This window comes from Tachysurus vachellii, chromosome 21 (assembly GCF_030014155.1).
Source record: "Tachysurus vachellii isolate PV-2020 chromosome 21, HZAU_Pvac_v1, whole genome shotgun sequence".
In the NCBI taxonomy this organism is placed as follows: Eukaryota; Metazoa; Chordata; class Actinopteri; order Siluriformes; family Bagridae; genus Tachysurus; species Tachysurus vachellii.
In genome coordinates this window covers 8,342,604-8,367,533 of record NC_083480.1, presented here as the reverse complement: position 1 = coordinate 8,367,533, position 24,930 = coordinate 8,342,604, and the positions used below count along the sequence as shown (strand labels likewise).

Sequence of the window (24,930 nt, the reverse complement as noted above, 5' to 3'; positions counted from 1 at the left end):
TTCTCCTGTGACCTCTCATCAACAAGTCATGTCCGTATGCAGAACTCCTGCTCACCATTCTAGAGACTTTTGTGTGTGAAAATCTCAGGAGATCAGTTTAAATACTCAAAACCAGCACATCTCTCATTAGTAATCATTCCACGGACAAAATAACCAATCTCACCTTTTTCCCCTATTCTGATGGTTGGATGTGGACATTACCTGAAGCCGCTGATGCGTATCTGCATGATTGTATGCCTTGCACTGCTGCCTCATGATTGGCTGATTAGATTAGTGCATGAATGTTGAGGTGTACAGGTATTTCTATTTAAGTGAGTGTATATCAGTCGTATTTAGTTAGTAGTTGAGTGAATAACAACCTATATTGAAGCAGATGACACAAAGTGATACAGTCAGTGTGTAAATCGACGCAGTCAGGAAGACACTTTGTGTACGGTCAGTTTACTGACATCTAACCACAAAAATAGGAACTGATTGTGAACTGAAAAATAATTTGCCAAATAATTTATTGTCCTTGTTCCTGCATAAACCCTAGAGAGAGCTGTCTTGTAAATGAACTAAAGATAACATCATACATGATGACACTTTCCATCTGATGTCCAGAGCTAATGTGTATCAAAGCCTAATGAAATTAAAAAGCAGGATTGTTCTATAATAAGTTATAAAATAATATATAAAATATCTCAAATAAAAATGTACTCGGTTAAGAACGTAACCTCGGTTCCCTGAGATACGGAACGAGTACTGCGTATGGGAAAAGCTCCTTTTTTCCTCAATACTGAAGCCTTTTTCAATAACGCAGTGCAACTGCACTGCCATTGGTTTAATCTGTAAACTTTTTAAACCAATGACGGCGCTGCGTAGCTGCGCGAGCCTGTGGCGATGCAGCGCACCAAAGCCCGCTAAAAAGGGGCGGGGCGTATAGCTATATAAGCAGGCAAATCGCCAGAGGAAATCAGGTCATACGACTGAAGCGACGACACTGAAGCCGCAGCCTCGTGGCACGGCATATAACACAGTACTCATTCCGTATCTCAGGGAACCGAGGTTACGTTCGTAACCGAGTACGTTCCCTTTCGATACTCCACTCATACTGCGTATGGGGAACGAATTCAACCGCGCCGTGCCACGGTAGGGAACGATAAGACTTATCTTGAACACCCTGGGGCCCAGAGGATAAGTGAGAGGGCCGGAGCCGTCGAACCCTTGACGCAACACTGCTAAGAGGGAGCAAGCTCCCCGGAAGTGGTATGATGACGGAGTCTGAAGAGGCCATCGTATCAAACCGAAAGAACCCGAGCGTGCAAGGTCGGGATGTCCAGGTTATAGAATCTGACAAAAGTGGACGGCGAGGACCAACTGGCCGCCTCACAGATGTCCTTGATAGAGACACCACCAGACCAGGCCCATGAAGAGGCCATCCCTCTAGTGGAGTGGGCTCTTACTCCTATGGGGCACTCAAGACCCATAGAAGAGTAACATAGAGCAATAGCGTCGACTATCCAACGCAAGAGGCGTTGCTTTGAGACCGAAGACCCCTTGGTGCGGCCACCAAAGCAGACAAAAAGCTGGTCAGATTGCCTGAACGGCTGTGACCGCTCAGTGTATACCCTCAAAGCCCTCACTGGGCAGAGTAAATTCAGCTCTTGCTCACCTGACAACAGAGGCAGAGCTGAGAGAGAAACTACCTGCGCTCTAAATGGCGTTGAGAGCACTTTAGGTACGTAGCCGTGCCTGGGTTTTAAAATGACCTTTGAGTCATTGGGCCCAAACTCAAGGCATGCAGGGCTCACCGAGAGGGCCTGCAAATCGCCAACACACTTGACCGATGCTAGAGCAAGTAGCAGAGCGGTTTTGAGCGTTAGGGGCCGAAGGCCAGCTGACCGCAGCAGTTCAAAGGGAGGTCCTTTGAGTGCTTCAAGGACCGTGTGAAGGTCCCAAGTGGGAGCGGTGAGAGGACGTGGGGGCTTCAACCGCCTAGCACCTCTCAGGAAACGCACAACGAGGCCGTTTCGACCCACTGATTGGCCAGCAATAGGAGCATGAAATGCTGCGATGGCTGCTACGTACACCTTGAGCGTGGAAGGGGTGAGACCCTTGTCCAGACGCTCTTGGAGAAATGACAGTATCGGAGATACGTCACACTCAACAGGGTCTTCGTTCCGTGCGGAGCACCAGTCAACAAAGACTGACCATTTCTGGGCGTAGAGGCGTCTCGTAGACGGGGCCCTCGCCTGAGCAATGGTATGTAGCACGTCCTTGGGGAGGCTCAGAGGCTCCCATCGAGGGACCATACGTGCAGAGCCCAGAGTTCTGGCTGCGGGTGCCAGATTGTCCTGTTCGCCTGAGAGAGGAGGTCCCGCCTCAGGGGGATCGGCCATGGGGCTTTCATGGAAAGCCTGAATAGCTCCGAGGACCAAACTTGGCTCCTCCAGAGTGGGGCCACCAGGAGGACTCTGTGCCTGTCTTCCCTGACTCGTCTGATGACCTGAGGGACCAGAGCGATCGGGGGAAAAGCGTAAAGAAGGAGGCTGGGCCAGTCGTGGGCCATCCCAGATTTTGAGAACCGTCTGGGGATGGAGCATCCACTCGTCCGAGGGGACGTTGCTCCGCGAAAGCATGTCTGCTCCCAGATTCGACTTGCCAGGTATATTGCAACCTGGGTAATGCCCATTCCAAGAGGCGCTTTGCCAGCATGCAGAGGCGGCTGGACGAAAGGCCACCTTGGTGATTTATGTAGGACACCACTGTCATGCTGTCCGACTGGACTAAGACATGGCGCCCTTCCAGGATCGCCTGAAACGATCGAAGGGCTCGTTCTACCGCCAGCATCTCGAGGCAGTTGATATGGAGATGGCTGTCCTCGTGCGACCACGAGCCGAAGGCTGGTCTGCCCTCGCACAGAGCGCCCCAACCCAGGTTGGACGCATCTGTTGAGACCACCGTCCTTCTGGAAACCGCCTGTAGGGGTACTCCACGGCTGAACCAAACAGGGTTCATCCAAGGCTCCAGGGCTGCTAGACAGGCCTGGTTGACTCTGACGCGAAAGCGGCCGTGCCGCCAAGCGTGAGGTGGGACCCGGAGTTTCAGCCAGTATTGCAGGGGCCGCATTCGTAGGAGGCCAAGCTGTAAAACTGGGGAGGCGGAAGCCATCAGCCCTAGCATCCTCTGAAAGAACTTCAGAGGGAAACAGGCCTTGTTCCTGACAGAGGCCGCGAGCTGCTGAAGTACCAGAGCGCGTTCTGGTGATATGACCGCCCTCATGCGGACTGAGTCGAAAACCACTCCCAGGAACATAATACGTTGGCTGGGGAGCAGTGAGCTCTTGGCAAGATTGAGTCCTAGGCACTCTAAGTGGCTCAGGAGCACAGATCTGTGGTGGTCTAGCTCGGTTCGCGACTGGGCTAGAATGAGCCAGTCGTCGAGATAGTTCAGAATGCGGATTCCCATCTGTCTCAGAGGGGAAAGTGCCGCGTTCATGCACTTCGTGAAAGTGCATGGAGCTAGAGACAGCCCAAAGGGAAGGACTGCATATTGGTAAGCCACACCCTCGAACGCGAATCTCAAGGTTTAGCGCGCTTAGTGGGGCGAGCTGGGTGCTGCTCCTTAGGGGGCACCACCTGGGGGGCAGAAGGGACAGGTTTGCTCTGGCGCTGAGTCGGCGCAGTCCTGGGGCGACTCGGGGCGGAGGTGGAGCGCTTGGGCAGGAAGTGCCGCATAGCCTGCGACGACTTCTGTGCTGCGGTGAAGCGCTCCGTAAACCCTTCTACGGCCGGCCCGAAGAGACCGGATGGGGAGACTGGGGCATCTAGAAAGGCCACCTTGTCGCTCTCCTTAATCTCAGTGAGATTAAGCCAGAGGTGGCGCTCCAGCACAACCAGGTTGGCCATGGATCGTCCAATGGCTTGGGCCGTGGTTTTTGTGGCGCGCAGGGCCAGATCTGTGGCGCTGCGGAGGTCGCAAAAAGCAGGTTCACTAGGGCTCGACTCATCCAGGGAACGGAGAAGCTTTGCCTGGAACACCTGTAGAATGGCCATGGTGTGTAGTGCTGAAGCGGCTTGGCCCACAGAAGTGTATGCTCTGCCAGCCATGGCAGATGTCATCCTGCAGGGCTTTGAAGGAAGGGCTCTCTTGCTTTTCCACCCCACAGCCCCGGGGGGGCAGAGATGAGCAGCCACGGCCTCATCCAAGGGCGGCAATTGCTCATAGCCCTTCTCCTGAGAGCCATCTACTGCGCCGAGAGCTGCAGAGGAAGTGCGTAGGCGGGCCGAGTAGGGGGCGCGCCACGACTTTGTGAGCTCATCGTGCACCTCAGGGAAGAACGGGGCAGAACGCTGGCGGGGGGCCTGGCGGCTTCCCGGCAGGAACCACTCGTCCAGCCTGCTGCGCGTCGGCTCCTCAGTGGGGGCCCACTCCAGATGGAGATCTTCGACGGCTCTGGAGAGGATGCGGAGAAGCTCGGCATCCATCCCAGCTTTGGCGTCGATGGGCTCTCGCGACGGCAAGTGGGCGGGGTTAGAATCACCGGCCCAGTCTTCCGTTTCAGAAGCCGCGAGTGACATGGAGTCGTCAAGCGGCTCGTCCTCCAATCCGCCAAATGAGACGAGGTCACTCACTTCAGCTGAGGGACGCTGCTCTGGGCGTGAGAAGAGGACGGGGGACGGCTCTCTCGTTGGGGAGGGTGAGGCACGCGGGCGCCGAGCCGGCGTGAGCTCACCCAAACCTGGGCGCTGAGCCCCTCTTCCCCGCTGTCGCTTCCTGGCCGGCTCGCGGGAGGAAAAGGACGGGGGGGCGTGAGGGGCGGGGTCACTTTCATTAAAGAAAGCGATCCGAGAGCGCAGCGAGGCGAGACTCATATTCGATTTTTGTAAATCATTATTGTTGGTCACATAAATAGGAGAAATTAAAAAAGAGAGCTGGAGGATAGATGAAAAAGATTAATTCCTTAACTATTGTATAGTGTATTGTAATGAAAAGTTTAGATGCCTGTAAGCAAGTAAGAGATCAGAACAAATCACTTTGTGTTAAAATAATCACTGCATCATGGAAAGAGGAGAGTGTTGTAATATTTACTCGCCTGCTTCCAGTGTTATAAAAAAAACTGCTTAACACACCAAACGTTCTGATGAGTCAGTTATTCATCTTAATGCTCAGTAGTTACTATAAAAGTTTCAATAACTACAAATAGGACAAGTAGGAAAGGTGACTTGTAAAATTCTGTACCTGTAAGTCATTTAAGGAGTTCAATTATTTAGGACACATTTAATATTTTGGTTTCTTATTTTTCACTTGATTATCTTTTCCACTTACTAATAAGTACTTGTTAGCTTTTTAGCTTGAAAAGATTTTTTTCTCAGTTGTAGTCTAAAATGTTTCCCCCACTGATTTGTTGACCATGGAACTGCTCTGGGGGAAAAGTCTCTGTCACTGCATGTCCTCTGTGTACCAAACAGTCAGGAGATTTCACTCTATCACTATTCCCAGGTTTCCTTACAAGACCTTTGGGGTTTAAAGCAATATTTCAGGCAGTGACAACAAGACAATTCTCCCACTCGGGTTCCTCTCATGCTCCCTGTTCACCAAATCTCTAATATCTCAACATATTCTGAATATTCACAATATTTTTATGCTTGCTTTTGCTCATACTTCTGTCTACTTTTATCACATTCAGATTACGTTATCATCATGTTACTGTAATGAGCATCAGTTCTCTATCTGGTGTCACTAAAAGTATCTGTCAGGGAAATTTAACAATTCTAACAACAAGGAAATCATATAGCCATCTGTTTAGCATCATGCATGTAATCCTAAACAGACTTACATGTACAAATATGTCGCAGAGCTGAAAAGCTGGAATCATTTCTAAGTTAAAGATGGGGTTGTAATTAAAATATTATTTATATTTTTATAAATCCTATATTTCATTATATTGTACGTGTGTGTATGTGACAATAAAGTTGTCTAAACTGAATTGAAATTAAAATTCAGTGCAAATACAAATGGTACAAGGTGCAGATTCACAGCTGGAGGTGGTGTAGTAGGTGTAGTTGTCTCATTGTCCACCAGGAGGTGAGTCATGCAGTCATATGAGAGAGAGAGAGAGAGAGAGAGAGAGTGTGTGTAGGGGTGAGTGAGTGATAGAGTAGGTAAGTGAAAGAGAGATCCTCCCCCTTGTTTCAGTATAAAGGCTGGCACTGAGTCTGAGAGACAGACAGCTGAGAGGGACGAAAGGTAGAAGAGGAAAAGAACTGAGAGAGACTACAAACATTTGTTTAACTGAACTTTGTCCTGTTCTTTTTCTCTTCTGTAATAAAACAGCAAAGAGGATTTATTTCATACAGTGACAAGGTAGGAGAACCCTTTCTTCTTTGATTCTTTCATGTTATGTGTGTGTGTGTGTGTGTGTGTGTGTGTGTGTGTGTGTGTGTGTGTGTGTGTGGCTCCCTCAATTTCTCCAGACCACAGACAGGTGTGCAGATGCAGATATTGACTCTCTAACCCTCTCTAGCCAAATCTGTAGGCAGTGAAAGTGTGTTATAAGGTTCAGAGGTTCAGTCTGGAAAGTAAGAGCCATTTATACTGAATTGAAACAAGTACAAAATGTCTTTACACCAGAGACTCAACTCATCTGAGTGACCATTACATCATTAAATATTTTTATTACTCATTATTACTTATGTTATTTTGGTGGGAGCACATTTATAGAGCCACACTCCACTTAGTGAGATGTGTAATATTCAGAAAATAAAGGTATATCACGTTCACATTATAAGAAAGTCGAGTCCAGGTCAACTTAAATTACTGTATATTTAGTTTCCATTTACTTTACTACTCTCTCCGTACCAATTATTCACTGTTAGATATTTAATTTACACATTAAAGTATTATTTCACCTTTCAGAAAGTTTAATTACTCTATTATTATTATTATTATTATTATTATTATCCTTGTTGTTGTTGTTGTTGTTGGTGGTGGTGGTGGTGGTGTTGGTCATGTTATTGACTGAACAAGAAAACAGTCTTTATTAAGATTTATTAAGTCTTTATTAAGAAAAAAAAAATTGTATATCTGATGCAACCGATTTCAACTTATAATAAGTCAACTTATTAATTGGGTTTTTAGATAAAAAAACACATGAAATTATAAAATAAGGATTATTCAAAGAACAACTTAATTAATATTAAAGAAAGGTCACTTAGCTGAGGTGAATATTTGTTTTAAAGCTTTATTTTAAAGGCACTTAAAGGTTTTATTTTGGTGTAAACACTGCCTGCATGCCAGAGAAGGCTTGTGTAGTTTAGGTGGCAGTATAAGATCGGTTGTGGTCACGGTTGTGTCATTTACATGCTAAGAACACTCTAGAAACAATGAGAGGCTCTAGAAAGTCTGCTGTTCTGAGCAAATCTCTTCAGCTGTAATCTCTTACTTTGCTTTATGCAATGTTTGAAAGCATACAGTATTTCACATTTTTTGTTTTTTAATGCTTGGTTTTTCATAAAAAATAGATTAAAACATTCTAAACTTTTCATGAGAGTATCTGAGCGTACTTCCTGAATGTCAGCACTTGGTTTGTGTTGAGTGTATAGATGATAACTGGTGAATTAAGTAGAGCAGATCCTCATCTCATCAGCATCTTGCAGCTCATCTGTCTATCTGCTCTGATGGAAGGGGATTTGCTTATGGGTCAGTAGTTCAGTTTGGGTTTGGAGCAGCTGGGCCTTGACCACTGAGTGCTTTCAGACACTTTATAGTAGCCTTGAAAAGATGGACAGATGGAGCCTGATGTACTTCCTGGTACACAATGACAGTTTTATAAGTATATACACTTTTAGACCAATTCATAGATATAGTTAAAGTCATTCTATCTGATATCCTGTCTGATAGGAAGATAAGACAATAACAAGAAACCACATAAGCTTCTATAGTTGACTTCATTTTCTATCAGTACAAAAACTTGCAAAATATCCAAATGATCCAGATAAATAATTAATCCTAACTGCTGCCCACGTCAAGTTATTGTGTACTTACCTCAAAGTTTAGTTTCAAGTAATATCGTAAAAAAAATTATATCACAATACAATGCAATCATATAATACAATGCACTGACACTCATTACAGAAATATTTAGTGTTGATTGTGTATTAAATAAATATTGTTAGAGATGAAACTTAATCACAGGTGACGGTCAGGTTTGACAGGTTTATGAAAATGTATTTTATGTACAGCACAGAGATGGAGGAGAAATAAAACATAGGGTACAAAAATATAAAATAAAAAAGATAATGCTTTGGTTAATGCTAGATGTAAAGGCCTGTGTGTTTGGTCTCTCTTGTCTTTCTGCTTGTTGACATGTTCAGTAGCCCCTGTTCTGTCTGTGGTCATAGGTCAGACCACGGTCAGTCACTGTTACACAAGTTTTTATCAGTGGGGTCAAAATGCCTCCCTGTTTCTGACAGAAACTGAGTTCATCCTCTTTTAGTCCATCTGGAGTTTTTTCTGCCTCGCTGCTTCGTAAAAGTCAATGAAAAGGGCTTTGGTCATAGAGCCACTGCATCCCACTGTGTGTATGAGTGTATACGAGCAAGACTTTGTGTTGGCTGACTAAAGGCACAGTCATGCAGAAAACTGTAAAGCAATAGCCATTTTTAAAGGGCTGCTGTCAGTGCAGATGTGGTATTGTGCTTGCTGCTGAGTTGATTAGATTTAGATTAAATTATTGAAGCTATTTCTGTAACTCACAGCCGTCAGTGTGTCTTTGTCAGGACTCTGCATGCAACCTGACTCTAGAGCAAGCACTTCAAAAGCAGTCATGTGTGGTCTTATGCCATTGTTCCCAGTCTGGGGTTGGGAAAGAACACGAGGGCCAACAGGTTGTGCTACAAATGACCAAAGCTTGAGCGGAGACGCCACAATGCTCCATACAGAGAGGCCCAGGAGGGCCATAAAAGCCATCACAGAGGAACATATTAAACCTGAAACCTGATATGTTCTTGCTGTTCCATAAAGTGAATGCATGCATGTGTGCACCTGTACACATTCATACCTTCTCTAATGTTGAGAAAAGAGACATTTCTGATATCCCAGAATGTTGTGTTTTTTGGCTGAGTTTGACAGCAGGAAGTCACTGTTTCCACACTGACACAATCAGACTGCAGTATGTTCATAGTGGCAGTACGGCCCCTCTGCAGAACAGCTTTTCAAACACATTTAGATTAACAATGACTTTCCCTCCTTCCTGAACCACTATATATACTTATATTTAGTTCATTTACAGTATAATTGATCTAAGTTAATGTCACTTTCAGTCACTTTAATATGATAAGGAAACAGTCATGAGAGTATGATGTAAGCCAGCTGAGCTGCTATAAACCAAATGCTTCTGAAATCAGGAATAAAAATGAGGAGTTGAATAGAAGAAAACGAAGAAGAAGAAGAAGTAAATAATAATAATAATAATTATAATAATAATAATAATAATAATAATAATAACAAAAACAACAACAATAATAATAATAATAATGATAATAATAATAATTATTATTATCATTATTATTATTATCATTATTATTATTATTATTATTATTATTATTATTATAGAATGATAATAATATTAGTATAAACACATAAAAAGTATTCAAACAATATTAACAAATAAGGCACAAATATAACATCATAACATTAATTTCTATTACTGAACTTAAGGAATTCCAGCCTTCTGGACAAGATATAAGTGTTATCCAACAACATCATGTGTTCAAGTGTCTTATTCATGAAGTGGTTTTATAGCACAACATTTTCCCTACACTTACATTGTTTTTTATTAAAATGTGAAACAACAGACCTTTTTATTCATTTATGAATAATGTTGTAGATTATTAATAAAACAAGTTCATTCCTGCTGAGTTATTAAAAGAGATAAACAGTCAATAAATCACTAATGATAATGGTTAGGATATTTATAGTCTGTAATTAGAATAGACGTTGGTGATTGAGTATTTTTCATATTTACTTACTTTTTCTAAAGTAGACTTTTTTATTCTCATTTAATATTTTTTATGCAAACAGCATTTTAAAAAAGTTGACAAAATGTTTATATTCAAGGATTGTTGGCTGAGAGTTTTAATAATATAGTTTTATAAGTACTGTTGTTCCTGTGTATGGGTTTCTGTCACCATCTAGACTGAGTAACGTCCACATCATCAGTGTGGTGTTTGCAAAGCAGCAGCTGACCATTTCTGTCTTCCAGTCTCTCATTAAAACAGATAGATTTGTTTCTGTGTGCAGTAAGATGGAAGATAATGGTTCATGTTTCATTTCATTATTTAATTCGCCTGTCAGAAATGCTTAGAGATGTATAATGATGTTATGGATATCCTTTACAGGTGATTAATGATGATGATGATGAAGCTGGTTGTGGTGGTCAGTGCGGTGCTTTTCCTGATAGCCGACAGCAGCATGACGGAGAGGATTCTTTCCCGCAGAAGGAGGACACTGGCCAGCCCACTGCACGCTCAGGGAATCCGCGACCCGTTTGGCTCATATTGTGAGAGGAGAGGGGGCTGTTGTGAGGGCAGGAACGATGAGTGCACCATGCCTTACCTGGACACCATCTGCTACTGTGATCTGTTCTGCAACCGCACAGTGAGCGACTGCTGCCCAGATTTCTGGGGCCACTGTCTGGGAATCCAGCCTCCTCCCAGAGGTCAGTGATGCAGTCATGACCCTCGAGTAGAGATACATGCTTAAATTACTGTTTCCATGTTTGTGGTGCTATTGAACTCTTGTAACACTTAAAAATTAGACTGTATTTAATCTAACATGCATTTAACCATTGGCCAAGTTTCAGGCTGTTTTAGAAAAATGCATGAAGAAATGCACAAAATGTAATTAACTAGCCTCCATGACAGTGACATTAATAATAATAATCATTCAATTCAGTTTTATTTGTGTAGCACATCACTTTTAACACTGGACATTGTCTCAAAGCAGCTTTACAGAAATATAAAAAATCAAAATAATAAAAATTTATAGATAGATAGATAGATAGATAGATAGATAGATAGATAGATAGATAGATAGATAGATAGATAGATAGATAGATTGTACTGAGATTCCATTGGCACACTAAACATGAAATGATCATTTGATCATAAGACATTATTAGAATCTTCTCACAGACTTTACAGACTTTAAACTCACTCTCTGTATATTGGAAACTTTATTTTACAAAGCAAATCAGAAGCACACAAATTTATATCTCTGTGATTGTTCAGCTGGAGGTAAGTAGTCAGAATTACTGTATCTAATACAGACGGAGTGATTTGAGGGACAGACAAGCAGAAGGAAAAGACCCCCCACCCTGCTGACAGAAGTCAGCTGAAAGCAGTTGTTTTGAACTTTCAGGTCATGTTCCCTGCTATAGACTAGTGCAGCGAGTCTGCTGTTCCGCTGCTGTTTTCTCTCCCAATTTGGTTCCTGGAACACCACAAGAGCAGACAATTTAGATTAGAAAAGACTAGATAATTACGTAATCATATTAAAAGTTTGAGAACACGTTACAGATAGAGTTCTGGTCTAAAAGTCACTGATTGCACCTTTAATGCTGTTATGTGCTTCAGACTGTTTCAGTTACAGAGTTTAGTGTAGAGTCTTCATTACAGCATGTCAGCAGCTGGGATGTAGGGAGTACTGTGTAGTGTGTGGGCTTCACACAGCACTGCTTCCTTACACCCAGGCAGGCAGCGTAGCTCTCATTTAGCTTGTTATGGCATGAAGGCAGTCGTCTCTCCGGAGAAGCAGAGCAAAGCCAGTGCCAGCAGATATATGCCAAATCACTGAGGTTCTGATTATCTTTTAAACCTTTAAAGCAAACCAGGAGCAGTGTTCCTCATAGCCTCTTCAACACTGAGATTTTTCTATAGAAAGGGTAAAGCTGGGTGACCTTGTGAATCCTGTAAATGTACTTTGTTTCAGGTAACTGTGAGAGAAATGGCCACTGGTTCCACTCAGGAGCAACCTACAAAGAGAACTGCAATTTATGGTAAGACTAAACTATACGCATTCATGTACACACACACACACACACACACACACACACACACACACACACACACACACACACACACACCTTCTGTGTTGTTCTCCAGTGCATGAGCTCTAACAACAGAAGCTGTAGAGCTGTACACATTGTTGCCGGGAATTTTAGAAGCTTTATTCACAGACCACAAGCATAGACATGGCCTCAGCTAGCTCTGTCTCATTCTTCTTTGTCTGTCTGTCTGTCTGTCTGTCTGTCTGACTGTCTGTCTGTCTGACTAATTTCTTTCTTTAAAAGCCACAAACCATGTTCCAGTTGCAACAGATACCTGACATTTCTCTCCACTTTCATCTCGCCCTGATAATGAGAAGAGATTTAGTTAGTATTTTGTCAGGGCTTCTGACATACTGATCTACAAAATTCCCTAAAAAAGTCCCTAAAACAAACATTTGAATGCCATAATGTTACACAATTTTTCCATGAAAGCTCTTCGCTTCTTTTTGCTCTTTAAGAGTGTTTTTTTCACTCCCATCTCTCTAAGCTTTCTTGTGCCTTTTACCTTCTTTTTATGTCAATGGAAAATTTACCCTCAGAGCATATTTGGTGTAACATACTGTAAATAAGCAGAACGTATTCTCAGGATATCTTAGCTGTTAATTTGATCCTTTCCTTATTGTGAATAGGTTTCATGGCCCTTTATCAGCACTCAGTTGTGTTTTGCTGATGTTCGGAGTGTGTATTGTGCTAAGTCAATGAGGGAAAGGGTTACTCTGCTGAGCTGGAGGAATTCCTTACTTATGTACTAAACCTCTCTGGCACCTAGGTATCATGAACCTAGGACTCTATGAATGTGTTTCTATAAACAAGTGTGCACTTGTGGCTGGTTTTAGCATCTGTCTGGGTTTGGAGTGTCCATGCTCTACTGTCATGTCAGATTGTTCATTTCATCACTACAGTGCAGATACAGTCCAGCGATCCGGAGGGTGAGTGATATAAAAATATCTCCTGGATGCACATTCAGTATAACTTTGAATCCAAGATGACAGGAAGAGATTAAGAATATCAGAGGTTTTAACATTAAATTAAATGGAAAGTTTTCTTTAATAAGGTCAAATAAGCAATAAGAATATGGAGTAAAAGTGGATGTACAAGGAAGAAACAATGCATTGTTTATATCTCTAACTAAAATAACTTTTACTCACAAAAATACCAGTTTAATGTCACAATTAGTGCAGAAGAGATCTAAACTCTCCTCTGCATTGTTCATAAACACAAACACACACACACATCCTCTACGGCCAGTAATCAGTACACAGGCTGAAGCTCTGGGTGGAGAGCAGGACGTCCGGCTGTTTTTAACCTGCTGGCTTTCCTCCACTCGCTCCTCCTGCTGGCCCGAGTCTCTCCTGCTCGCTTCTTATTTCATACATGTTCAACCTCCCTCTCATTCCACTCCTCTCATCTTCTCATTAATGTCTTATTTGTCATGATGTTGTTTTGATGTACTACTTCATCCAAAAATATTTATGACTATAACTACTTAATTAACCTTAATGTCCTGTTGCCTGTGATGCATTCAAATTTCCAAATACAGTAAAAAATGTGAAGCCAGTCTAATTGTGAACATATCTAGGGAGCTCAGAGATCAGATCTTATTAGTACACATGAGAACTTTTGCACTTTAAACCCTAATTTTGATTACACAAGCTGGTATGTAAGCCACATGACTCTGAGGAAGGTTGAGATCAATGTTAACGCTCTTTCCCACATGCTCCATTCACAAGATCCCACATGACTCTGTGTACTATATTTACTATAATCTGGTTTGAACTGTTTCTGTGGGCATTTTTTTATTTCTTCTCCCCACAACATGTCCATTTTGACCATTGGGGCATTTGGCTCCCATTACTCCATGAGGAAAATCTGCCCTTTTACTTTTAATGGTCTACTTTTGTCAACTAAACTTAAGGTTAGTATAAAATGTAGTTGTATGTATAGCATTAATAATTGTGTCATTGGGATGTTCTCACAAGTATAGATGAACAATGTACACTGGGCTCCAGACATGCGTCAGGATCCTGAAATAAACGGTTGCACTGAACTGACGAGAAATGCGAAACATGGGTTGTTTATTGACACAAAGCCGTCGGACACTTCGAAACACTAACTGCTTTCACAGGTCACAGTGTGAATTTATCCATGCAGATGCTGGCACCAGAGATCAACTTTTTTCAGCTTTTTTCAGATAATGCAGGGGAGAATTTAGATCATAACCAATGTTGTGTCAGTCAGCTGTATGGTCTGGTCTTTATCAGCATTCAGGTCTGCGCTGAACTCAGAGTTTACCATGACCCATTAGTTCCTCAGGAGCTCTCGGTTGCACTATTATAAACTGTTGTAGAACAGTTTTTACATTATTTACTGTATAGTGTCACCCAAATGCGCATGGGTTCCCTTCTGAGCCTGGTTCCTCTCAAGGTTTCTTCCTCATATCCTCTCAGGGAGTTTTTCATTGCCGCCGTCGCCTCTGGCAGTATTTTAAATTTTAAGTTAATATTTTTTAAATTCATTTTAAACTTTAATTGTATATATTCATTTATTTATTTTTATCCTTATTGGTTCTTCTTCTTCTTCTTCTTCTTCTTCTTCTTCTTATTATTATTATTATTATTATTATTATTATTATTATATATTTCTTTTTTCTCTCTCTTCAAATAAATTTAATTGAATTGAAATTGAATAAATTTCCCCAATCATATTTAGCAAACGTTTCCCAAACATTTTTATAGAGTCTTCTGATTGTGTACATTCATGCAATTCATGCTAATACTGCCTCGACAGGGAGTGCCTTATGAATAAATATTTTAGTATCATGACTGTAAAAGTACTAGTAATATTTTAGATTTATGTTTAGGGTTATTAAAGTTTGTGAACTTTTGACTTTTTGGAAATAATTTTCTCTGGAAAGAAAGTCCCCTGTGACCAATTATGCATTCGGTTGATGCAAAATTTTCCTCAGCACATTCAAAAGTTCCTTCGAGTACCAGAGACGAGTGTGCTGCCCTCTTCTCTCTCACACACTGCCTAAAAATGGGGTTTTATTTGAGTACTACAGCCATAAAAGGTTTACCATTTCAGTCTTAGTCCACCCTCATCTCCTTCCTCTCTCAAGCCAGCTAAGTGCTTTCGTTCCACTTGCTTTGTTATCATCAGTGAAATTCCACAAAGTATTTCTTTTCCTACTGTTTCTATTTCCATGAGCGTTTATCTGTGTGTGTTTAAAAAGGGCCTGCATTAACTGGACATCTAAATTTGAAAAGGAATGACAGCGACTGTAAAATAACCATGTCTTGGTGTCTCTCTTTTTTAGTACATGTAGTGTGAGTGGCCAGTGGGTCTGTGAGCAGCACGCCTGCCTGATAGAACAAGACATGATCCAGGCAGTGAACTGGAGAAACTATGGGTAAGAGCCATGCACACACTGAGCCTCTGCCAAGCCACCTTTTATGAGTTCTCATGTAATCTTTGTCCAAAAACTGTTCTTTCATTAATCTCTTACTTAATAGATGGTTTGTTTTTTTTGTCTGTTGTAGCTGGAAGGCAGCTAACTACAGTCAGTTCTGGGGCATGAGTCTGGATGAAGGTTTGCGCTACCGTCTGGGCACTCAGAGGCCTTCCCGAGCCATCATGAGCATGAATGAGATTCAGGTGAGTGGTGTAGACACAGTATGTACAGCAGTGTGATAGTCTACAGCTCACATACTTTCCCATGGCAGCGGTTAAAAAGATGTTGGAGGTTTTTGTGTGTCTCAGAGGACGCATACGTGAGACTTCAGCCTCTCTGTCCTTTCAGTAGTAGGAAAACAACATCTAATGGGTAGGAATAAACTGGAAGCAAAACGGTGTAATACGAAGTCATGGCTCTTTGAAATGTCTGCCTAGGCCCTGGAACGCCTCAGGCACATCAGGTTAAGACTTTATCCACAGTAATTAGAGTAATGTAACAAGTTATTCATGTAAAAAACATCCACTATTTCAACATGTTAGAGCTCTGAGCTGTCTGCTTTCGTGACTTATCTCTGTAAAGCTCTGTAAGAGAGATCTAATGGCTCGGTTGGTTGGTCGCTCACTTATGCTGCCTCTGGCTGTTTGATCACACTCAGTGAGGCCTTCAGTCTCCTGCTAGAGCAGCTCCACATTCTCCACAAGCAAGAGAGAGAGAGAAAGAGAGAAAGAGACAGAGTGAGAATGTTCCAGACAAGAAGGGAAATGAACTGGAACAAGATGAGAGAGAAAACACAACAGCTTGCCCAGACACTACAAAACATCTTCCCACCCTGTCCTCTAACATGTCTCCACCTGCACCATGTCTCTACACACATCCATTCATAAAGCTCTCCATCTTTCCCCTACACACACTTTAACACTCTCGCAGGAAAAACAGATATTCCTCACGTCTTTAACCTCAACGAAAATGACACTTGAATCATTGAATCGAATGAAACGTGACACATTCCAGAGGTTTATGTCTAACAGATGTCAGCTTAAATCATTAAGATATTAGCAAAAGGAATGCAGGCGTGCAGGAATGCATGACTTTGCTTTTTTTTTAAAGGAGTGGAGTAAAGTCCATCAGGTTCCAAAGCTACGGCCGCTTCATAACGATGCCTCTTTAGTTACTCAGTGACATGACCTGCAACAGCTGGACTGTTTCAGGTTAAAAGAACTTTACATAACATGCTGTTAATCATTAACCTTAAGCTCACTGAACAGGAGAACATCGGCTCATCAAACAGATAGGTCAGATTTTTTCAATTGCAAAATATTTACACAAACACTGAGACGGTGTTCAGATACTGACATAATAGTATTCGGACATGCATTTTACACGAGTTTTCATTAAGGCGTCTAACAGCTGAGATTTACTGCAAGAGTTCATGTAAAAGATGTTCATGTTAGTGCCATGATTCTTACTCTCAGGGTCATAAGCATTACCAAAGTTTCACTGAAGTCCACATCATAGTTACATATATCAGAATGTGCACGACATTAATCGCTAGTTTTAAAATGAGATCTTCTAACCGATTTCTACAAGCTTCCACCCACTAGCCCGCTCTCTAAAATCACACGACAGCTAACAAGCATGGCGACAAGAGGCTAACACATGCTTCCTCTGAGACATCACCGCTACTCTCACTGAGTCACAGCAGAGCGTAACACACATGGAGAAATGTGCTAGATAATCTCTTCTGAATACATGAGCCTCCTGCTCAGGCGAGAGAAAGTATGTTGAATATTATTATGTTATACATTTCATGTGATTAGTCTGTGTTGATTTTACAATATCTAAGAGCAGGGGTGTCCAATCTTATCCGCTCTGTTGGAATGAAAACCTGCACCCACACTGGCCTTTCTCAGATAAGATCGGACACCGTCATACACCTTTAATGACATTTGTGTTCACATTTCTTAAATATCACACAGACTTCATATTAAAGAGCACATGGTATAAGCAGCCCTCTATAAGAACATCTGATTTATTTAGTCTGTGTATTGAACCTTTTTTCTTTCAGACCTAAAAATGAAGACACATCACTTTTCCTTCATTTCTAACGGTTAATAAACTGTCTAGTTTATGTTACTGTTAACCGACAGGACTGTGGTGTGTATTATGTTGTATATTTGGTATTTCTGAGTTTCTGTTGAACAACACAACCAAAATGAACATTTGATTGTAGAACAAAAATATGAATTATATGAGGTAGAAAGAAAGTAGAAGAAAATGTGCATGGAAACGTTTCTAGTGTCTACAGTGTAAGTAAAATAGATGAGTAGCATCAAGCTCCTGATGGTTACCATTAAACTTCATCTATACTCACAGCTAGTTCTGATCATGCTTACTGTAGATCAGACCATTATTATTGTAATTCCCTCTTTATTATTCATTACTCAAGCAAATGTCTTTAGATCTTTAGTAAGTTAAAAATCTGCCTGTTGCACATATAAAAAGTAATGTGCTTTTATTCACCTTAAAGTATCTTATTGGAAGACCTCTATAAATTGTTCAGGCCATACGTTGAACGAGAAAAGGTATGCAGTTATGTACGGCTAGAGCTGCTGAGAGGTTCTGGCAGTTAGAAAGTACTTGTGGTGGCAGTTCCACAAAGAAAGATCATTAAACAAAAGGAAAGCTTTTGCTTTCATAAAATATACCAGCATATGTTACAACAAATCATTGCAGCAACTAATTTAGACTCATTAAAAATTATAAAATTGAAGGTGCCTCTTCTATATACATTCCTTAGATGAACATGGATAATAACGATCTGCCCAGTTATTTCAATGCTGCTGAGAAGTGGCCAGGAAAAATCCACGAGCCCCTGGACCAGGGCAACTGTGCTGCATCATGGGCCTTCTCCACTGCAGGTGAGTTGTAGAATGTGATGTATATCTACACACACATAACCATGCAAGCTTTCCTTTGCTTCATTCGTCACCTCATCTCCTTTTACCTCCTCAGCTGTAGCTTCAGACCGAATCTCCATTCAGTCCATGGGACACATGACCCCTCAACTGTCACCCCAGAATCTGATTTCCTGTGACACACGGAACCAAGGCGGCTGTGCCGGAGGCCGCATCGACGGGGCATGGTGGTTTCTGAGGAGAAGAGGGTATAGTCTCTTTATTTAAAAATATTTTTAAAATGACCCAGTGCTGGGAATTCTTCTCATCTATTATTACACTGCAGCTAGCTGTTTTCTTATTGCTTCACTTTCTAATCCTCTGTTTCAGGGTGGTGACGGAGGAATGTTATCCGTTTAATCCGCCCCAGCAGACCCCTGCTGAAGTGAACCGCTGTATGATGCAGAGTCGCTCGGTGGGCCGAGGGAAGAGACAGGCCACAGCGCACTGTCCAAACGTCTACAGCTACCACAATGAAATCTACCAGTCCACCCCACCCTACAGACTGTCTGCAAATGTAAGAAAACACACTCCCATGCCATGCAATATCCTCACACCCAGTAGACCAAGAACACACTCCTTGATCTTATCTAATAGTCTGGCTTACATATGATACACATAATGACGTAATCTGCCTCAAACGCTTGCTTTTCTCTATACAGCCTCCTTTAGTGAAAATAGCAGTAATAACAGTGTACTGAGATTTAACCAACTCATGTAAACATTACTGGTCATTAAAATCAGCAGCTTCAATTCCGCTAACCTACATCCCACCTATGTCTTTCCTTCCAATGCATAAAAATACTCAACAATTACACACAAACCAAATATAATCAAATGACCTTAAGTGAGCTAATCTAAGCAGAACAAAATCCCAGTATTTTATAGAAACTCATTTGTTGAACTCTCCGTTCTGATTGGTCAGAGAGTGGTGAAGGACAGCAGTTTTGGCTATAATTCCAATCACAAGATGAAAATCCAGACGAAACATTTATTAATAAATTACACACTTGACTCGTGCTCGCATTGTTGTGGTATAAGAGGTGGTCTAAACTCAGGATAACAATCAATTCCTTACATAACATCTACCTGGCTGTGATCTGTATACTTCACAAGTTTATCACCTTAGTGAACTCTGTTCCATTTCATTCACAGGAGAAGGAGATAATGAAGGAGATCATGGATAATGGGCCTGTGCAAGGTATGGGATAGGGGTGTGGAACTGTACGACTGATAAGGTGAAGCTGTACAATGTTAGCACATGGTATTATAGAAATGTCTCGATTCCCTGATTCATTACCACAGATACTCAGTACAGTACAGTAATGAGAAGGTCTGCATGACTGTCCATACTATACAGAGGTACTTTGAGTCTATGCCAGTCTTCTGTTGTATTGTTTCACACAGGAGGGAATTTTGGCCATAGGCCACTTTTTTGGCCTATTTTTTTTCCTTCTCTGGCTCTGATAGTCTGCAGTTCTGGGGCTATGAATGTGTATACAGACTGTTCAGTTCTCAGTGTTTGGTTTCACTGCTTGTTTTCCCACAGAATATATTTTACCAACTTTTAGGATTGAATATAAAAATGAATATGAACGAAGAGCCGAATGAGCTTGCAACAATTTAGTATTGACTTTATTATGTTTAATTATTATCACTCAATTCTGCACTGTAGTCTAAAATGTCAGCTGTAGGTGGATTTCAGCAAAACACCACTACATAAATAGACTCACCACTGAAAAATAATTCTATAAGAACAAACCTGACATGGCTGTGCTTTATGTAAAGGGTGTGTCTGCTGCCTACTTTTCCTTTTTTAGCCATCCTGGAGGTGCATGAGGACTTCTTTGTGTACAAGAGTGGAATCTACCGACACACTGGCGTGAATTCACACAAAGCACCGCAGTATCGGAAGCATGGCACACACTCCGTGAGGATCACAGGGTAAGAGCTGCCCTTTTCCCACAGCACTCCAGCAAAATGTGACCTTTCCCTTCATGTGGTGGAAGCAGGCAGGAGGATGTGAACACACCTAGTTAAGGCCAAAACAGTGTTCTATTCTCTTAATCATGTCTTGCTTCAGTTTAAAAATATCCATCTGATAAAATGGATAACCAGGATGAGTAGAAATCATTTCATGAAGAATAGAGATAAGTCAAAGTCTACAAAACTCTGCTAAGCATCCAGACATGCTTCGAAAATGCAGACACAACAATCAGACGAATGGCTCCACATCTTCATATCCTCACCCTCATGATGTGTCTACACCACCTTCACTTAACTGTCAAGCCTCAAAGCCAAAGATCTCATCTATTCAGAGACTTGAATCATGTTTTCTGCTTCTATACTTAAGTGTTGAGGTGAAACCAGGGTTTGCTCAGGATTTGCTGTTTCAGCACAGGCTCAGACAAGTACTTTAATTTAGTCATAAAATAAATCTAAAATAAATATAATCATGAACTTGACACGAGTATCTTTCTCAACTTCCCTTCAGTGTTTAGGGCTTAGTTACATAAGCAATATGCATTCCTCTATCAGGACACTAGCACATGACTCACGAATATCTACAGGAAACAGTCTGGACATTTTTAATTTCCCATCTTATAAACATTACCAAGTGGAGACATATTAATGTCAGTCCTCACTATACTGTGTAAGAGTAAGCTATAAACTATTAAAATGTCACAAGGCATCAGAACATGATTGATTTCACTTGAGCTGGAGGCTAACCGATGTATCTGTCATGTTCCAGTAATCTAGTGGTGATGTTCATGGTGGATAAGTGGCAGTCTGAACCCTGGCTTTTCTCCTCTCTGTATCATTCGCTGACTTTGCAATTCTTTAATGAATGGGGCTCAAGGCCTATGGATTTGGGGAATAGGGGCAACAATCAATGTTTTTATGGGGCAAATCCTACCCTGTTGTGTTTTGTTAAGCTGAGGGTCTGGGAAAGTTTAGAGAAAGCTTGTTGATGTCTAGTGTTGTAAAATAGTGCTGTCTGACTCACTGATCCTGACTCTATAGAACAGAGAGTGGGCCTAAACCTACAGCAGGGTAGTGTAGGGATGAACCAGAAGCCATGCTACTGTATATCTGGTATTGTTCAAGGCCAAGGGCAATAAAGAGGGGGAGACATTTCAGCAGACTTACCCGCAATTCATCATAGTTTTCCCTTGAAACCCCATCTATTCTGTTTTCTTTATTTAAGTACACAGTGTTTTTGTTCTTCTATTTCTGGTTTGCTGCTACAAACCAGGATTTGACTTTTGCCCAGATTTGATTCCCAGATTAATTCCAAACATATGGGATACATACCTCATATGGAAGTCAATATGCAAGTACCCCCACAGAGGTGACAGGCAGACCAACTATTCCGATCTCTTCTGCAAATAAAAGCAGGGAACATTCCGAACTGACCTTTGGGAGCATCCGGGCATCAGCTTGCTATAAGTGATGCTTGAACATCTTAGGAAAGGCAGCTCTGCCTGAGAACACGACTTGCCCCGGCTCAGCGTTTTAAAGAGTCTTAGCTCACATAACTCTCTGAAATGTGGTTGTTGGTGCACTTAGAAGGCAGGAGGCAGGCGTGTGCTGCTTCCTGATACACATATCCTTCCTAAAGCCAGAGGGAAATGGCAGACTGGGAATTCTACCTCATCAAGTGAGAGCTCCTGGTCTGGAATGTTGGCATCTGTGCAGCAATGTTTTCTGGATATGTTTAGTTCTTGTGAGAACAGTCCTGTCTTTGTTGGTTTCAAGGGCACTAGGTTCAGGCTTAATCTGAGAGTTGAGATCAAATATATTCAAATGTACCAACTTTACACTGATAAACTTATTTAGTGCTTTACTCTAAAAATATAAATTGTTATTATTGCTATGTTTTTGTACAGGTGGGGTGAAGAAACAGTCTATAATGGGAAAACACACAAGTACTGGGTAAGAAATCTCTCCTCCTCTCGCTCTCCTTCTCTCTCCCCCTGTCTCTCTCAACACGTTTAACAAAAATAATAATCTTCTGTAGATCGCTGCCAACTCGTGGGGAAAGAACTGGGGTGAAGACGGCTTTTTCCGCATCGCACGAGGAGAAAATGAATGTGAAATTGAGGCTTTTGTGATTGGCGTGTGGGGCCGGATAACCATGGAGGACATGCACAACCATCACCATCATGGAAGACGTAAATAGAGATGTCCAGTCACGTGCGTCTCAGATCCTCGTGCCTCCTGACTTCCGTATGCACCTCATCGTCAGAACGACAGCAGGAGACTGCAATATGGATTCTATAAAGCCATCAACGTCTACTGAACGTATTATTCTCACCAGTGTTCAGAAACAGCCGGTCCTTATTGTAGCGTGAATGTAGATGGTTTCAGATTGTGGTGATTCTAATGCTTCCCTTTCACTATGTAGGAAAATGGCATTAAAAAGTCAGTTCAGTTATTGCCCAATGAAAATTCGTTCTCGGACACATGCTTGCAGTGGTGAGCTCACTAGCGCCCCCTGGTGAAAACATCACTCAGTTACAATTACACATCCGCTTTTACACACCATGCTGAGCCCCGTTATTGATGACAAAAAATGTTATACTATTTGTTTGTTTGTTTGTTTATTAGATTTCCCCTTGTAGGTAGAGTCTGTGAAACTCAAAGGCATTTCAGTCAGTACATTCCAGCACTGCGATTAAACACACTGGAAAAGGCTAGACAACTTGAGGTTGAATAAAAAGGTTGAATTTATTTCCAATTATTTATTTTAAAGAACTATTTTTACAGTAAATATGTATATGGTTGTCCTTTTTCTGAATGATTGGCTGCTTTCTTTTTAAACATTCCATTTATTCCAAGTGCATTAAAACTCTATAAAAAAATCAGCTATAGTGCTGAAGCTATCAGATTGCTATTCTCTTACAAATACAAGGTGAATGTGAACAAAGTAACAGGTATAATAATGACCACAGATAACAGCAGTGCTTATTCAGGGTCAGTTTGCTGTAGACAGGGACACCTTTAACTATAAACTACAGACCCACAGTTTTTTTTTTCCTGAGCTCTTTTCATTAACACTTTATTATTCCCTATAATTTCCACAGGGAAATCTCAGAAAGTTCCATTAGAACACAAAATTAAATTAAGGTGTTCGGTCAAGGAGGCAGTATGAAGACATGTGAAGGATGAAAATTACTGATCATGATTTCTAGGGTTAAATTCTTAAAATATTACAGCTAACGCTTCCTATTCACGTTTGTTTTTGAATTTTTCCGTAATGCTGTGATTTATTGGGGGATTCTGACACATGATAATTCTGAAATATAGAAATAAAACTACTTTCTGGTATAAACATAATATGAATTAGGTTCATAGGCAATGGGAAAAAGTGAAATACAATATTTGGCATCTTTATTATTACTCTGCTGACTATTGTCCACATAACAGTGCGAGTGCTACTGAGTGTGATGTGGTATGATTTTGTACATTTCTACCATCTACTAATAGGAATCAGACCCAACAAGTCCATGACAGCTGAATATTTCTCTGACTAAATTAAATATGCTCACCACAGGAAATGATTGTTATTATTTTTTTAATTCCCCCTCAGCTATGTGGCTCAGTATAAAGGTATTTTTAACTTGACCAAAGACGAGATGTAAATCACACCTTGTCGCTTCACAGAGTCACAAACGCGTGAATAAAGAGAACATCAGAGAGTTACTGAGTTCCAGTCCATCACTGAGCAGAACAAACCCAACTGTTCACTCTGAACATTATTTACACCACATTATGGAAGTCTAAGCAGTCACATGACCTGTAACTATATCTCTGAGCACATAATCACTAATCTTGTTACATGCAGGGATGTGAACTCTTGTGATGAATATTAATGTCGACTGTTTTCTTCATATATGTGCATATTTCTGAACACACACACACACACACCTCTGCAACTAAAATGCACTCCTCTAATCCTGATACATCGTTACCATTATAAGCTATTATCAGTGGACATAAACTTGACACATGTATAATGTTATGCTGTTTTTAAAGAGGTGACACGATCCATCCATTCAGTTAGCAAGAGGATTCATTTTTCCCCCAGCAGAGATAAACCTTTCACACAGAGCCAATGTGTTTAAAAGAATGAACCCTAGTCATGCAGAGGAAATGTGTTTTGACCTGATGACATATTCTTAAGTCTCCTGTATGGATAATTGGTCTCTATTGACTTAGAAAGCTCTGCTTAAAATATTTCCCAGTGTAGGTTTCTTATTAAATTAAAGAGATTTCTATCAGATTATCTGTCTATTTAAAATGAGTGTGTGTAAATTATATCCCTTTGGTCTTTGGTGCAACGTGTATTATTTTGCTGTCACTTGTATTGTATATATGCAACACAAACCACTGTAATATCCACCTGTGTTATACAATAAAAACCTAAT

General features: G+C 41.4%; 1 protein-coding gene across 1 annotated transcript in view; it reads left to right on the top strand.

Moving 5' to 3' along the window:
- Window positions 1-6,194: 6,194 nt before the first annotated feature.
- Window positions 6,195-24,930, top strand: part of tinagl1 (tubulointerstitial nephritis antigen-like 1) — an 18,747-nt gene continuing 11 nt past the window's right edge. The window contains exons 1-12 of the mRNA XM_060897018.1: window positions 6,195-6,348; window positions 10,383-10,702; window positions 11,974-12,040; window positions 15,408-15,500; window positions 15,631-15,745; window positions 18,343-18,463; window positions 18,558-18,708; window positions 18,830-19,016; window positions 19,655-19,700; window positions 20,320-20,443; window positions 22,390-22,435; window positions 22,521-24,930. The exon at window positions 22,521-24,930 is cut by the window's right edge and continues 11 nt beyond it. Coding sequence (XP_060753001.1) covers window positions 10,390-10,702; window positions 11,974-12,040; window positions 15,408-15,500; window positions 15,631-15,745; window positions 18,343-18,463; window positions 18,558-18,708; window positions 18,830-19,016; window positions 19,655-19,700; window positions 20,320-20,443; window positions 22,390-22,435; window positions 22,521-22,682 — 1,425 coding nt within the window. The 5' untranslated portion in view covers window positions 6,195-6,348; window positions 10,383-10,389 and the 3' untranslated portion in view covers window positions 22,683-24,930. The remainder of the gene's footprint in view (window positions 6,349-10,382; window positions 10,703-11,973; window positions 12,041-15,407; window positions 15,501-15,630; window positions 15,746-18,342; window positions 18,464-18,557; window positions 18,709-18,829; window positions 19,017-19,654; window positions 19,701-20,319; window positions 20,444-22,389; window positions 22,436-22,520) is intronic.